Genomic DNA, 17,674 nt, shown 5'->3' with positions numbered 1-17,674 from the left:
GACAATATTAGAGAATTCTTTTGGATGTGTTCTAGGGTAGCACGATGTGACCGGGAAGAAAGAACAAGCCATATACTATTTGAGCAAGAAGTTCACTAGTTATGAAGCCAAATACACTTTGTTGGAAAGAACTTGATGCGCCCTAACTTGGGTCACTCAAAAGCTTAGGCATTACTTGTTGGCCTACACCACCTACCTCATAACCAGATTGGATCCTTTGAATTACATATTCCAAAAGCCGATGCCTACAGGAAGGTTAGCAAAATGGCAAATCCTGCTCATCGAGTTCGACATAGTTTGTCACCTGTACAACGATGAAAGCTCAAGCTTTGGCGGATCACTTAGCTGAGAATCTTGTTGATGGTGAATATCAGCCTTTGAGTACTTACTTTTCGGATGAGGAAGTAAATTCATTTGAGGTAATTCTAGAGGACACTAATGCTTGGAAAATGTTCTTCGATGGAGCTGTAAATGCAAAAGGTGTCAGGATTGGGGAAATTTTGATTCCGCCCACTGGTCAGCACTATACGGCCACAGCCTGGCTTCAATTTTTCTGCATGAACAACACTGTCGAGTATGAAGCCTGCATTATGGTCATGAATATGACAGTCGATCAGGATGTGGAAGAATTGTTAATCATGGGAGATTCTGACTTGATTATCTGGCAAGCTCAAGGTGAATGGGAAACTCGAGATGTCAAGCTTCTTCTATACAGGCAACATGTGGAAGATCTTAGCAAGTGGTTCAAGTTCGTCGAGTTTAGGTACATTCCTCGGTTTCACAATGAGTTAGCCGATGCACTAGCTACTTTGGCCTCGATGTTTTCATATCCAGGAAATGTCCACATTGACCCACTGGAAATCCAAATTCGAGAAAGGCATGGTTATTGCAGCGCAGTTGAAATAGAGCCTGACGTTCAGCCATGGTATCATGATATCAAAAGATTCTTAAAAACAAAAGAATATCCCGAGCAAGCTAGTGGAGACCAAACGAGAATTATTAGAAGGCTTGCCAGTGGCTTCTTCTTGAGCGGAGAGGTCTTGTACAAAAGGACTCCAAATCTCAACCTTTTAAGATGTGTGGATGCCCAAGAGACCGGAAGAATCATGAATGAAATACACGCAAGAGTGTGTGGACCCCATATGAATGGATACGTCCTTACAAAGAAAATCCTTCGGACAGGTTATTACTAGATGACTATGGAAAAGGATTGCTTCAGTTTTGTCCGAAAGTGTCATCAGTGTCAGGTACACGGTGACCTGATTCATGCACTGCCTTCAGAATTACACCCTATGTTAGCACCATGGTCGTTTGTTTCTTGAGGGATGGATATTATTGGGCCAATCGAGCTGAAAGCTTCAAATGGGCACAGATTCATTTTAGTTTCAATTGACTACTTCACAAAGTGGGTCGAAGCAGTCACTCTCAAAGCCGTCACTAAGAAAGCAGTGGTGGAGTTTGTGCATTACAACATTATTTGTCGTTTTGGTATTCCTAAAACTATCATTACGGACAATGATACAAACTTGAACAATCATTTGATGAGGGAGGTATGCGAACAATTTAAGATCACACATCGGAACTCTACCCCTTATCGGCCCAAAGCTAATGGTGTTGTGGAAGTAGCAAACAAAAACATCAAAAAGATCCTCAGGAAAATGATTCAAAGTTCTAGACAATGGCATGAAAAGTTGTCATTTGCATTGTTGGGATATCGCAAAACTATGCACACATCAGTCGGAGCAACACCATATCTATTGGTTTATGGCACTGAAGTCGTAATACTCGCAGAAGTTGAAATTCCATCTCTCTGAATCATCATTGAAGCTGAGATTGAGGACAACGAGTGGGTCAAAACCCATTTAGAATAGTTGACCTTAATTGATGAAAAGCGGATGGCCGCAATTTTCCACGGGCAGTTGTATCAACAAAAATGGCCCGTGCCTATAACAAGAAAGTGGCCAAGGAATTTTGAACTGGGGCAACTTGTTTTGAGACGTATTCTCCTGCATCACAAGAAAGCAAAAGGAAAGTTTGCTCCAAACTGGAAAGGTCCATACATTATAAGAAAATTGTTGCCAAAAGGGGCGTTATACTTGGGAGACATTGAAGGAAATGACCCTGAAATGGCTGTCAATGCAGATGCGGTCAAAAGGTATTATGTTTAACCATTCTGTGATACAAAGATTCTCTGATTGGTTGACGAATGCTTTCATTCTTGCTACCCCAAACACTTTAACCCTTTGCTAACCTTTTGAGTCGGTTACCTTTCTTTGATTACCCTCTTTGGAACCCGAAAACATTTGTAAAAAAATCAAAACAAAGTTCCCTGAACTATGTTCGACTTGATTCTGAAAGGATACGTAGGAAGCCTCTCTCTGGGGTTCAGTCACACCAAAACAAAAATCCACATTCCCCTGTTGAAACTAGGGCAGAAGTTATAATGGTTTGGTAACGGTTCGCCAAAAAGGTTCCAAAGTTGTAATTCAATCCAAACGTTTTTTTACCCTAATCATGTTCAAGTCCTTCTGATCAATCGGTGAAGATGTTCAAAATAGAAAGATGTTGGTTACTTGGATCTGATACAATCAAATGAGAGAAATAAAATGAGAGAGTCTTATTGGTGAAAACCCACACGGGCACTGTAAGGCGATGGTGAGCAGAGAAATTGAAAATGAGAGAGTATTGTTAGTGAAAACTCACAAAGAGCACTATAAGGAGACGGTGAGAAGAGAAATGAGAGAGGATGGTTGGTGAAAACCCGCAAAGGGCACCACTGATCGAAAAAGGAATCACTTACAACCATCGGTTCTGATAAGAGTCCTAGCAAGGTTTCTCGGTTATGGATTATGAAGGGTTTTATGAGAATGGGATGGTTTGCACAGATCAGGTATCTAGTCCAAGAAGCATGTCATGTCTATTGAAGTCTACATGCACTCCAGATAAATCTTTCTTTCTTTTCCCTGAAAGGGACACTTCTCGTTTAAATTCATTATCCTGCCCATTGTTTACTTTTCTTTGAATCCCTTTCGGTCTAATTCTCCTACGAAACTAATACAAAGAAAAGATGGCAAAATTGGTTTTATAGGGTTTTGTTTGACAAAAGTTAAAATGAAAGGAAAAAGCACCCAGCCTCAGCAGGTGCATCAAGTCGATCTCGACTGGCCATGATGGCCGATGCCGCAGAGTTAAAATTATTGAAAAGGAAAGAAATCCAAAGTCAAGTGCCCATAAAGGCAAAATAAGGAGAAAAGGCCAAAGCCCCCACACGGGCTAACCGTCACGCAGAATTTTGGAAAGTAAAGATCCATCGGTTTAGAAAGGAAACCGATCTCCAGAAAGCTAGAATGCAATGGAGATTTTTATCGAAAGAGTTGGACCGAGATCAAGTGATCAAAACAATCAAAGCCACAAAACCAACCACCGTTTCAAACTGAAAAATTATTTTTTGATTTGAAAACAGGAAAACAGGTGCAGTCCAAAATAATCTCACAAGAAGCAGGTGCAATAAAAGCAAGTTACGCAGAAACCAAAATGGTTCCGCAGCAAAAGTTGACCCGAAAAGGGAAGTCCCTTTTTAAACTCTTCATTCTTTATCCTAAATAAAATGAAAAAAGAAAAAAAAAAAAAAAAGAAGAAGAAAAATTCAAAAAATCATGGTAGCCTAGGGTCCCCAATCTCTAGCTACGTTTTATCCAACATAGGATATCATTCCCTAATCGCTGCCAGCATAACCTGGTAGTCTTTTCCAGTATAGGGCCCCACTCCCTTGTTGATTCCTGGCATAACCCGATGACTCTCCCCAACATAACCCGAGGACCTTTTCCGGCATAACTCGATGACTTTTCCGGCATAACTCGTGGACCTTTCCGGCATAATCCGATGACTTTCCCGGCATAACCCATGGACCTCCCCGGCATAACCCGATGACTTTTCCGGCATAACCCGTGGACCTTTCCGGTATAACCCGATGACCTCCCCGGCATAACCCGAGGACATTTTCTGGCATAACCTGATAACTTTCCCGGCATAACCCGTGGACCTTCCCGGCATAACCCGAGGACCTTTTTTGGTATAACCCAAGGACTTTCCCGGCATAACCCGTGGACCTTTCCGGCATAACCCGTGGACCTTTCCGGCATAACCTGATGACCTTCCCCGGCATAACCCGAGGATCTTTCCGGCATACCCTGGTCATTTTTCTAGCATAACCTGGTAATCTTCCCAACTCAGGGCCTCCGATCCCCAGTTGATTTCATTGTAGATATAGAGTCTCCACTCCCTAACTTCTTTTCTCAGGGATACAAAATCCCGATTTTAATTGCTTTCAATAAAGAAATAGTTTAAATTTTGTTACAATAACTCACGAAATTTTCCTAGTGAAAATTGGGGCAGAAAATTTTGTTCGTTTGTTTGTTTTAGTGTCTGAGCAGGTTACACCTCAAGACACAGGGTTCGAGATGACCAAAAGAAGAAGTCTCAATCCAGAATAAAATAAAATAAGAACAAGAAAGAAGTGAACTTTAAGTGCAGAAGTGGAGAAAAGATGCGGACTGCTCAAGATATGATTGAAGTTACGAGCTTTGCATGTCCCGCCTTGATCCAGAAAGCTAAAGAAGAACGAACTAGTGTTTGCAGCTAACGAGCATCAAGATTCGGATCAGAGTCTGCAAGAAGAATCAACCAAGACTCAAGATCAAGCTCTAGAAGGTTTATAGATAGGAATTTTGTAACTCGTAGTTGATAGGCTTAGATAGTTTAGCTTTTCATTTTTGATTTTGGTGTAATAAGGAGCTCAGCAAACAGAAACAGCAGTAACAGCAGTGAAATCACAGTTTCTCAGTAGTCCCAGCTACCAAAATTTCCAGAATTATACTGACCTGATTCCTTTATAGCCAAGGATATGTAGGAAACCTCCGAAGCAAGGTTCTGTTAGACTTTTTCAAAAGATGCTTCTCATGAAGTTTCAAATGGGCAAAAATTGCTCGTAATTGCTCATTTTATCTTTGCCCGGAAACCCTTCATGTTATCGAGCAAAGAGGGGCAGCTGTGAGCATGTGATTTTTGCCCTATATGAAATACTCCTATAAAATCAAAGAAAATAGATTTTTTCCAATTATTTGTTATTTTATATGATTTTTTGTAAGATTTTATTAATTGTTTGCATTTTTGTGCACATTTAATTTTGTTAAAAATCATTAAAAAATGTCAAAAATACCATGCATTGCATTTAGATTTTTGTTTTTATATTTTTAGGATTAATTAGTTAATTAATTATTTTATTAAAAATAAAAATCACAAAAATGACTCATTTTAACATTTTTACCTTTTAATTTTTAGATTAGTGATTTTTCTCTTTTAATTTCGAATCAAGTAATTGTTATAAATATTATAATTAGATAATTAGCTTAATTTTATAATTCAGATTAATTTAGGAATTTAACTTAGAATTTTTAATTAAAGAAAAAGAAAATAAAAACAAAAAGAAAAAGGAAATAAGAAAAGAATTTGAAGAAAAGGGTTTAATTGGATATTGGGCTAATTCTTATACCCAAATCAGCCCAAATTCCCCCCCCCCAAACCAACCGGCCTAGTTCCCATTACCCAGCCCAATATCGGCCATATATTAAACGACACCGTTTTGCATATACTAAATCCCGTCCGTTGATCACTTTAACTCTAACGGTTGGGAACTGAAGACCTTCCCCCTTTAAAAGTGTCTGAACGAGACCCCCCCCCCCCCAAACCCCTGAATCCCTTCAGTCTCTCATCTCATATGTCTCCATAGAACCCTAGCCACTGTAAATCACCTTCCGGCGCTGCCGCCCTAAACCACTACCCTAAATACCTCCAAATTAGCTCAAATCTTCACTAGATAATCCTTGTCCCCTCCTCTTTCTAAGCCCCCTAACATCATCTCTCAAAAAACCATATTCTGCCTCTTTTCTTTGATATTGTTTGTTCAAGCCGGCTCATCTACGTAAACTTAGTTCCCTTGGAAAGAGAAATAAACCTACGTTGGGTTTGTTTCTTTTCAAGCCTCCGGAATCCGGTCAGCCACCTTACCATCCACTGGAATCCCATAGCCTTGTGACGACATTCTCCGGCCAAGCTAGGGTCATTATCGTAACATGCAGCCACTATACAAGTTTCTCTGATCAAGAATCAGTTGTTTGTGTGATGATATCGACCCCAGTTTGGATCGTTTGAAATTAGCAGTTTCTCACCCTCGGGTATTCCTTCCGTTCAATTTTCTTTCCCTGGTCAATTTGGTTTAACAGTTCTTTTCTTCTATTTTCATTTTTTCTGACCAATCATCATTTTGTTGTTTTACATAATGCTGATTAGTTTGGCTTGATGATAGTATGTTTAGCCTAATTGTAATCTTCATTCGTAAATTATAATTTGTTAGGTGAATTAGATCAGTTTCAGTCAGTTCAGATTTTAATTAAGTGTTAAATTGACAATTTGTTTTGTTTTGGTCTATCTTTGATTTGGCTTTCATTGTTTGAGGTGGGAGGTTTGAATGCCGATTGGAATTGAAGGAGTTTGAAAGGGTAATATTGAAAACCTTAAAGGGTTAATTGGAAATCAATTTAGGGAATCCAAGGCTATAATGGCCTAGTTGGTTCTAGGAGGTTCTAGAAGGGGTTAATGGTTAATTAAACAATCAGAATTTAGGTCAAATAGATTAAAATTGCAATAAGCAAAATTTAGAAAGCTAAAATTGGGAGTTCTAAATGAGAAAATATCAGAATGTTCTAGTATAGGACAGTTGTCCCCATTCTTAGCCTGAAAATGCTGAAATTGGGTGGGAAAAAGGACAAACAACTGTTAAAAGATGTTGTACTATCTAACATTTTAGGAATTCAGGGCAGAAGATGCCTTTTGATGTTGTTTTTATACACTCTATAAAAGGAAAAGACCTTTACTGATTTTGGGGACAGATTTTGATCAATATATTCACTCTAAAGGATCCTCTGAATACACAGAAAACTCTTGCATCCTTCTTCTCTGGCATTCATAATAGAAAGCACACATAGAATCCCTAAGATACCTCAAAAATGGAGTTTGAATCTGGAGTTGTTCTTTGTTGTTAGTGTGTTTTGTTGCTGCTGTTTTCTAGGTTGTTGAACTCTATTTCCTCTATTTTGTATGACCTCCATTTGGTCTCGAAGACTTTGATTTCTTCTCTAATTACTAGTGGAAGCTGAGATCCTGTTTGCTTTTCTCCAAAGTCAGAAATACATTTCTTAATATTTGTTATACATGTGGCTGTTAAGGTACTAATTCCATTCTTATCAAATGTAATAGTTGTTGGAATGCCATAAATATCATCATATTTGTAACTTTGGATTGATTACATACTTGTTAAATATTCTACCTGTTAATCTGGTGATCTATATGTTGTTTGAATGTTTTCTACCATGTCTACTATCTAACAACATGTAACAGTAATATAACTAGGAGCTTGTTTGTTAATGTTGTGTTAGTCATGGATTTTGCTTGCATAAGTTTGAGCACTTAAGGTGAAGTAACACTGATATTTCTAGTTTTATTTAAAGCATCAGATGTTTGAATGTTTCAAACCTTAATAGAGTAGGAAACAACATTAAAATTATTATTTTTTCTTTTAGCCTTGGACTGTTAAAATACATTTGAAATCCAAAAAATTCCCTAAATGTTTAAAATTACAGTATTGTCTTTTGTGTAAAGCCTTCCCCTTTTGGAAATCACTTTGTCTTGGGTATTATTGGCATTTGGTAGTGCAGGATGTTTGTGAGTGCTTGGCATGAGGTCCAGATTTACAAATCTAGCCACTGGTTGGTTAGCCTTTTGTGAATGATAGGCAGCTTCAAAAACATGGCAAAAACTGTTGCTAAGTTTATCACTAGGCGGATTCAAAAATTAATTTGATTTCAGCCTATACAGATTACTTTTCTTAATTTAATTCAAGGCCTGTAATTATTTATGAAACTATTTACCATTGGTAGTGTATAAAATGTATTTAGTTTAAATTATAAGTTGTTTCAGCCTTTTTCTTTACAGCAGCCCAAATATTGTCTTGATTCAGAATTTGAAACTGGGCCCATTTCATTTAAGCATATCTAGGACTAGTACATATTAACTTGAATTGCTCCAGTTTAGGATATTTTGTTTGTTCCTGATATATGGCTTAAAATAGCTAGTACAGAGGTTCGAAAAATCGCTGATTTGTGCACATCTATATTTAGCAAGGATCGTGAGATTCCAATGCGGTGCTTGAACTCTTTCCAGTTTTTCATGCAATGCAAATAATTTTTAAGTTTAACATTTTTGTCAAAATTATGTTAGGTAATCACTGGTTTCCCTTATACAATGTTGGATCCAATCGACCGTGGCCTGATTTGTTAAAGCTGGTTCATTTAAGTTGTAATGATATCATATAACACTCGTAGTTTGCTTTAGGCACGTAATTAAACTATCACAACTATGGGTATGGTTCTCGTGGCATAGTTGTGATACTTAATGCCAAATTAGTTTTTGAACATTTGTAGTCTGCTTTAGTCAAGTAAAACCTTTTTTAAAAAAATAAATCGAGGTGTGACATTCACAATCCAATCACATAGTCTATGGACCTCATATCAATATCCTTATTAATGTAGAAAAATGCTTTTAAACATTCGTAGCTTGCTTTAGGCGCGTTTATAATAAAATTATCACAATTACGGGTACGGTTCCCGTGACATAGTTGTGATACCTAATTTTTCAAATTCGGGGGTACATTTATGTGACCCGGCCATAACTTATAATAATTTTAATAAATTAAACATGTTGTAGATCGTGGGTACGGTTCCCGTGATACGATTCGCAATGTGTATCAAACAAACAAGTGTACGACAATCATAACTTGTTCCAGAATAATTCCATAAAATAATTAAAAAGCGGTTATAAAGTTAAAAATACACAATAGGTTTAAAATGTATAGTAAATCAGATAATAGGCCAATTATTAATAGTTTAAGCGACCGTGCTAGAACCACGAAACCCGGGAATGCCTAACACCTTCTCCCGGGTTAACAGAATTCCTTATCTAGAATTTCTGGTTCGCAGACTTTTAAATAAAGACGAAAATTTCCTCGATTTGGGATTTTATATAAACCGCTGACTTGGGACACCATAATAAATATTCCAAGTGGCAACTCTGAAAGAAAAAAATAAATAAATAATCTCATTTCAATTTATGTCACTTTACTTGGAAAATATCCTTTATATACTCCCCTCGTGTGGTAAAAAGGAGGTGTGATACTTGTCATGTCTAAATGGGACCAAGCAAAACAATTCATGTTATCAATAAGAAATTGAATAAGCTTTTTCCTGAGTTCAGGGGTTAACCCCGTTCCCAGGTATACCTTTTGCTCGGGAAAGTATTCGATCAATATAATCTGTTCCAGCTCTTCGACCGTTGATTTGGTGGCGTCGGAGTCTTCGGGAACAATAAAGGTTCGAGGGGTCAGAAAATCCTCCTTTTCCTCTACTATCTCCTGCTTTACCGATTCGGCCAAGGCTGGCGGCTGTGATTGCTATTTGGCTTCCTGTTTACCTTTGATGCTCGACCTTTCCGAAGTTGATAGTATTGATATCGGTGTTACCTCATTGACCGCATACATTTCCTTTGCAGCATGTTGCTCCCCGTATGCTATTTTAACATCGTCCGTCATCGAAAATTTCATCATTTGGTGGAGAATCGAGGGGATTGCCCTCATGTTGTGGATCCAAGGCCTTCCAAGTAGGGCATTATACCTCATGTTGCCCTCGATCACGTGGAATTTTAGTATCTTGAATGATTCCGGCCATGTTCACCGGCAAAATAATCTCCCCTTTAGTTGTTTCACTGGCTATGTTGAAGTCATTTAAGACCCGGGCTGCGGGCACAATTTGATCTTGTAGGCCGAGTTGCTCCACGACCCTCGATCGGATGATATTCGCTGAGCTACCTGGATCCACTAAAACACGCTTAACTTGAACTTTATTTAATAAAATAGAAATTACCAGAGCGTCGTTGTGTGGCTGAGAAATGCTCCCTGCTTCTTCATTGTTTAATGATAAGGAGCCTTCGGGCAAATAATCCCGGGTTCCTTTTTACCTAGTGATTGACACCTTAGTGCATTTGAATATGGGTCCTTGTGGAACATCGACCCTACCGACGATCATATGAATGACATGCTGGGGTTCCTCCTGTTCATTTTTCCTGTTGGCGTCCTTTTCTCTGAAATAATTCTTAGCTCAATCGCTGAGAAACTCTCAAAGATAACACTCATTGAATAGATGGGCTACCTCTTCCCTCAGCTTCCTGCAATCCTCTATTTTGTGACCATGCGCGCCATGATACTTGCACATCAAATTTGGGTTTCTTTGGGAAGGATTTTGACACAAAGGTTCGAGCAAAGAAGCCTTTCTCTTGGTATTCTATGATGGATCTGAAGAACCCGAAGAGAAAGGGTCAGCTGACTACTACTATAAGCTAGTGTAATGAGCCTTCGGTGGTAGCTGCAAAGTTAGCAAATATGCCTTCCCCTCTGGAAAAATGGTTACAAACTATTAGTCTCTTCATTACAATTTAAATGAGCTAGTTTGACTCGGTATAAAGTTGAAGAAAAATAACTTTTAAAATATATGATATTAAAAGCTTAAAAAGTAAAAGCTTTATTGAATCATGACATTTATGAGGTAAAATATACATTTGGCTAATATGGCACACCTCAACTAATTAATGAGCCCAATTAATTGTTATATCCAAAGGTCAACTGGGATCCCATTTCGCTCCTAACCAAGCGGCCCACTCGAACTTGGAAGGTCTACTACCTTGAAATCCATTTGCACAAGATTTTGTTCAATAAGGTACAAAATTTCCCCACCTCGCAGATAATTAATCTTATAATTAATAAGAATCTATATGGGTATGGGCCACCTAGTATCTTTGATCCTTCTGATTGCAGATACAATGCCTGATGCGTCGATACTAAAGTTATACTCCGATAATTGAGGTGCCTCCACGGGATCGACATGCTTATCAAAACCACTTTTGCTCACAAGTCCCCGAGAATTCTGCCCTTGATCACTTCTTCGATCATCCCAGGGTTGATTGAGTCCTAAACCATTGTTCCTTCGATCTGTGGTATATGGTTGATATCATTCTCTATTCGACCTTGGCTCTCTATCGACGTCCCTCTGGATTTTAACTGCCGACCTGTTTGGATGTACTAAACCGGAAGGGGCTCCTAGTTGGTCGTCCTCGATCTTGATCTTTGATTGATATCGATTGTGCATATCTGCCCAAGTTATAGCCAGATACTCGACCAAATTTTGTTTCAACTGTCGTGATGCTATTGAACTCCGCTCGTTCAACCCTTGGGTGAAAGCTTGAACGAACCAATCATTTGTGACCGGCGGCAACTCCATGTGTTCCATTTGAAATCGGGATACGAACTCCCTCAGCATTTTGTTATCCCTTTATCTTATCTTGAAAGCGTCCGATTTTCTTGTTGCGACCTTTATGGCCCCGGCGTGTGCTTTCATGAAAGAATCTGCTAACATGGCAAATGAGTCTATGGAATTTGGTGTCAGGTTGTGATACCAAATCATTGCTTCCTTTGATAAAGTTTCCCCAAATGTTTTCAACAAAACGGACTCGATTTCATCGTCTTCTAAGTTATTTCCCTTTATTCTGCACGTGTACGAAGTGATGTGTTCATTTGGATCGGTGGTCTCGTTGTATTTGGGTATATCCGGCATACAAAACTTCTCAGGAATGTGCTTCGGAGCCGCACTCTGGGGAAAAGGCTTTTACACGAACTTTTTCGAATCCAAACCCTTTTAAGATTGGGGGTGCCCCGGTATCTGATCAACTCGGGAGTTGAATATTTCCACTTTTTATCATTATCTTTGATTTTCTTCTCTCCCGACTCAATTATTTTGGTGAGCTCCTCGAGCATTTTCATAATCGCAGGATCAATCCCTGATCTGTTAACATTTGACCTCTTAGGCATTGGCTCGGTATGGCGAGTGATTTCCGGCTCAGCCACACTCGGAGTTCTATGTTGACTTTGAAGTTGAGCAATAGCGGCCTACTAAGCCTGTAGAATCTCAAATATTACCTGGAGACTAACTCCCCCATTTCCTACGCCATGTGTTCCTTGGCCACCAGATCGGCCTTCCATGCGCACACTCCCCTCGGGGTCCGCGCCTAAGTCCGCATTCAAAGAAATGTGCTAACTGACATCGACCGGATAGGCAACCGGTACTCCCCCGAGGTTAACCAATGGCACCCCAGCTCCTGGAGAAATTACATTGTCCTTTTCCGCGTGAAACCCGAGACCATCGTCACCATGCACGGGTGCGTTTTTGTGAGTTTGACATGTTTTAATCGGAAAGCAAAAATACTTGACAAGAACAAGTGTGAAATAATGTGTGTTAGCAGAATCAGAACTGAACAGTCACTATTATCCTTAGCCCCACAGTGTGCGCCAAACTGTTTACCCTAAAATTCGAGTAACAATTAAACTTGTATTGTGGTTTTAAGGATATGTGATTTAATTCAATGACAACTGATAAACAAGGAACTAAATAGATAAATTAAAGAATAAAATAGATCAAACCAATGTGTAACCCAAATCTCGACCTCGACTTGTGATAGTCTCGAGGTGTGATAATAGGAAGAGTAAATTATAAAGCAACTTTGATGAACAGTGAATGAAATAGCAAGAAAGTAATGAGCATATATCTACTTATTAGTAACAGTGTATTACAAATGAATGGGATCCTCCTTTATATAATAGGGAGTCCTAAATAATGTATACTTCTAATTACAGTAAGAAATCATATTTGACAGTTTTCTAACCGCCGAAGACCAATCCATTCTGAAATTTACCCCGTGATCTCCATCCATTGCGGGTATCTCGCTCTTGCCGTTACTGAATCATAATGGTATCATCTCGAAGCATGCCTTCTTCTGACCTCAGTAAATGATATCGACCTCGACATTGAAAAGGAGCTTCAACCTCCAGTTCGGCGTCCTGGCCTTCCGATGTGGTATCACTTTTTCCATCGAAGAATAAAATCGGGTATCCCCGATTTCCACTGTATACAATATTGCAAATAATTGTAAGCAACGGCAGATCTACATAGAGCATTATGATTGTCTTTGACTAGATCAAGTAGATTTACATAGCCAATTAACAAAAAAACTTAAATAAGCATTGCGTGAGCATCCACAACTAAACTTGTTTTTCCTTTTCTTTCAGAACTCTTATCCTCGAGCATCAACGACTTTGAAATCTTGGATTCGCCACTGGTTGTAAGTAAATAAAAATAATGGACGTAATAAAATTTTATATAAATTCATCATTACTAAACATGTATGCAAAATATATAATCTACTCTCTGTTGACCGCATGGATTGCAATGAAGAAGCATGGTTTTTCTAAGTTTTTACTGTTCATTGCATTACTGAGGCTATTACCGTGTGGATAGAGCAAGACTTACATATGCACGCTAATTGCATATCACATTTTGTTGGTACCTTCAAGTCAAGTTTGTCATGGAAGACCATTTCTTGATTGAAAATCAGATGAGGAAATAGCCCATTCAAAGGAGGAAATATACATATTATTGTTAATAGGAATATCATCATTATTTTCACCTAATTTGTTTTATATTAATTCAAATTTTCCACTATCTCTTATTTCTTAATCTCCTAAATCAACAAACAACTCACTTCCAATGTTCTGAGAAGGAGCATTATTATGCTAAGTAACTTTGGTTTTCCTTCGATAAACACTATAGTTTTGAGTAGAAGTGTACTAACCTGCTTGAAAGTTTAATCCTACAGTACAATTTCACAAAAGGATTGAACTTTCAAGCAGGTTAGTATGACAAACAATTAACGAGCGGAAATAGGATTATTACCCTGGTCTTTGGTACCCCTATACTTATTTTGCTTCCTAAAAAGCTTTCTCCTAAGTTGTACTATTGCTAATGCATAATGCCAAAGTAAAAACATTCTACTTTTGATTAACCAAATAAGTGAAAGAATGAACTCCTGAAGAACATTGTAACGATACAACCAGTTATTTTGAGTATTTTGCCATGATCCAAAATTCCCACCTTCAGAACCGTAATGATGCCTAACATTTCACTTGCTAGGCAAGCCAATATTAGAATAGTTTTTAGCCATTTTTAACCATTCAAATTAAATAATAACCAAGAACTGAATAAACTGAAATAGAGTGAGAAAATCATAACAACCACGATATCTAAATACAATTCCAGAAATGGTGCCACAAGTACACAAGCGACTAAGTAATACACACAATGGTCTGAATGAAAACATGACTGTCCGAAATAAAATAAACAACTAGAATCAGGTAGATGGGGACTTCAGGGCCGCGAACGTCGTGCAGTTGTACCTCAAGTCTCCGTCAGGCAATAAATCCGAGCAATCTACTGATCGCTGCTATGACCGACTTCAAAATCTGCACAAGAAGTGCAGAGTGTATTATAAGTACAACCGACTCCATATTACGACCTGCAGCCAACTGAATCTCCTTCAGAGTATTTTGTTATTCCTGTCTGAATTCGTATTTCGAACAGATAATGTCTTGTCACGACCCAAGTTTTCCCTACGTGAACTGTCGTGACGACACCTAGTCTCTATGACTAGGTAAGCCTAACACATTGCGGAAATGAATTTAAGGATACAAAGCTATCTAACTGATGATAGGCTATAATTACGTATTTTAGTCGCTTATTACACTCTAATTTACTACACTTTAATTGAGTTTGAGCTTTAATCGCTAGTGTTTTGTACTAAATATGTGTTTTATGCCTTGTAGGAGTGATTCCGATCTATGTAGATATTATGGAATGAATTAAAGCTATTCTAGAGCTTTGAAGTCTGAGTAAAATACCAAAGATTAAGTTGGGATCGTGTTGGGGGATCAGCGGATGATAGTGTACTTTAAGAACGAAACGAAGAATCGAGCAAGCACACTGCGCATTGTCTAGTAAAATACACATAACTTTTTTCTCAGAAATCCGTTTGGGCTCAACAATATATCGTTGGAAAGATATTTAAAAGAGATACAACTTTCGTGTTTTACATTTTTTTAAATTTCGACATTCGCGCCGCATAGGGAGCCACATAACGCCGCGGCTGTGTAAATTGCTGATGTCCTCAAATTGCATGCTCTCTGAAGTTCCCCACAAGCACACCGCATGGCGCGTCGCCCCATGCAGCGCGCCTGTGCAAATTTTACGGAGCTATTGTCCTATTTCACACGGGAGAAGGTATTTTCGTCTGGGCCCGATCCTACTTGGTATAAATACATGTAAAAACGCTATTTTGAGGACTTTTGACACACTTTGGACCTAAGGAGGCAAGAACACAATAGGAGCAAGGCGGAGAATTCTTCTACGAGTTTTTCACTTCCTTCCTATTTCTATTATTGGTTATGAATTCTAGTATTGTAGTTTTACTTACTATTATGAATAGCTAATTTGTTATCTAGGGTTTTGATGGAACCTTTTAGAGGATAAATTCTTATTATGGTTTTATATAATTGAGCCGTTGGATTTCTCTACTTGTTCAACTACGTATTTATTGTTGTTGATTGAATGATTATCAATTGACTGTGCCTATTTAGTGTGTACTGCTTGAGAGAAAGTACATATTTAGGTAGTTGTTGAACAACATCACTCCTAACGTATGTGAGAGATCAATACGGAGGGTTTAAAGGGTGGATTAGAGATAACGAAACCTTAGTGTGATCGTAGTGAGCGGTGAATTAGTGCCACCTAGTGTAGTTCGATAAAATACATCTAGTAAATTATGGTAGTTGCTCGAGAGAGAATTACGACAACCAAAGTACTCATGATCGATAAATAATACTTAGACGAAATTATAGAAAACACAGTGGGAAGGATTCCGACAATTGGGTAAATCATAACTTTAGACCTCCTTAGTCTTGTCTCGAATTTCATCCTTGTTAGTTGATAATTTTACTGCTTTATAATATTTATTAGTTAATTAGTAGAAATAAAAAAATCAAATCTTTATAACTAGAAAATTATTTGGACTTGTGTTTCTTAGCAATATTGCACAACTGTAGCTAAGCCTTAGTTCTCTGTGGGATTCAACTCCGGACTTGTAAACCGGATTATATTTGCAACGACCGCTTAGTCCTTTTTATAAGGCATAGTTGGGCATTGTCATTAACTTATGAAAATAACCTCAATCCTCGAAATCAGCAAAACCAAAAACACCAGTCCTCAGAATCTCGTATGAAAACACCAAAAGCTAGAACAATACAACAATGAACACAAAACACACAATCTGTTGCAGCGCACAACCTGATCCCACCGTACAAACACAATCCTCCTTTATTTCACCATATTAATATCAAGAATTAACATGTAATAATCCGTTATGGTGCGCAACCCGATCCCACCATATAATCATAATCAATATCATAATCCTCCCTTATTTTGCCATATCAAAATCACATATAAAATTCGTTGCGCCATGCAACCCGATCCCATCATATCAATATCAATCCTCCCTTATTCTACCCATCGTGGCGTGCAACCCGATCCATAAACAAATCAATAAATATAATCAACTCAACAACTCAAATCACAAGAATATCTATGATTAAAGAATATGAAAGCAAAGTCATAAAGGAACCTCGTACCAAATCAAGGAATGCTACAATTAATACTAAGCAACAAAACAAACTAAATATACGACAATTATAGTGTACAAGTAAGACAAGTAAGGTAGGTAGCAATTAATCATGGAATCGTGGAAGAAACGAGCATTTCAATACAAGAGTAATTAGATGACAAGTAACAAGTTATGGCATAGAAAGCAACTAAGACATGTAACAGTTAAGATATGGAATGATATAATTAATAAAATACGGGAAAGCATGAAAACAACTATTCTGGCGGCGTATATTCACTCGTCACCTCGCATATACGTCGTTCCACATGTAATTCACATAGCACATATCTCAAGGGCTCCTAATTCCCTCAAATCAAAGTTAGACCTAACACTTACCTCGCTCTACAAGCAAATCAAGGATCAACCAGGGCCTTTCCTCTAAAATTTGCCTCTGAACCAACCGAATCTAACCAAAAGCGACTTGATATCAACAAACAATGATAGGGAAATTAATTACAATACATAAACCTAAGACCTTTACACTTTTTTCAAAAAGTCAACAAAAGTCAACCCCAGACCCGCATGGTCAAAATTCGAGATTCGGACCAAAACCCAATTACCCATTCACACCCGAGCCCAGTTATGTAATTAGTTTTGAAATTCAACCTAAATTCGAGGTCTAAATCCCAAATTTACAAAAAACTCTAGATCTACCCAAATCCCTAATTTCTACCATAAAAATCCTAGATTTGATGTTGAAATCATAAGAAATATAATGGATAATTTAAAAGAAATAGATTAAAGTCACTTACCAATGTATTTAGGAAGAAAATTTCTTGAAAAAATCTCCTCTAGGGTGTTTAGAGTTGAGAGTTTGTCAAAAATAAGCTAAATCTCGCCTTCTCAACTTTTTATCCAGGCGCAAATGTCGCAATTGTGACCTGTGGTTCGCAATTGCGAACCCCGCAAATGC

The 17,674-nt window shown here is 38.1% G+C and overlaps 1 protein-coding gene across 1 annotated transcript in view; it reads left to right on the top strand.

Moving 5' to 3' along the window:
• Nucleotides 1-314: 314 nt before the first annotated feature.
• Nucleotides 315-17,674, top strand: part of LOC142166027 (uncharacterized) — a 52,203-nt gene continuing 34,843 nt past the window's right edge. Inside the window, exons 1-2 of the mRNA XM_075224430.1 lie at nt 315-631; nt 716-914. Coding sequence (XP_075080531.1) covers nt 315-631; nt 716-914 — 516 coding nt within the window. The remainder of the gene's footprint in view (nt 632-715; nt 915-17,674) is intronic.

Source organism: Nicotiana tabacum, chromosome 11, assembly GCF_000715075.1.
Source record: "Nicotiana tabacum cultivar K326 chromosome 11, ASM71507v2, whole genome shotgun sequence".
In the NCBI taxonomy this organism is placed as follows: domain Eukaryota; kingdom Viridiplantae; phylum Streptophyta; class Magnoliopsida; order Solanales; family Solanaceae; genus Nicotiana; species Nicotiana tabacum.
Note: the sequence above shows the minus strand (reverse complement) of the source record. Positions and strands in the feature narration are given on the sequence as shown.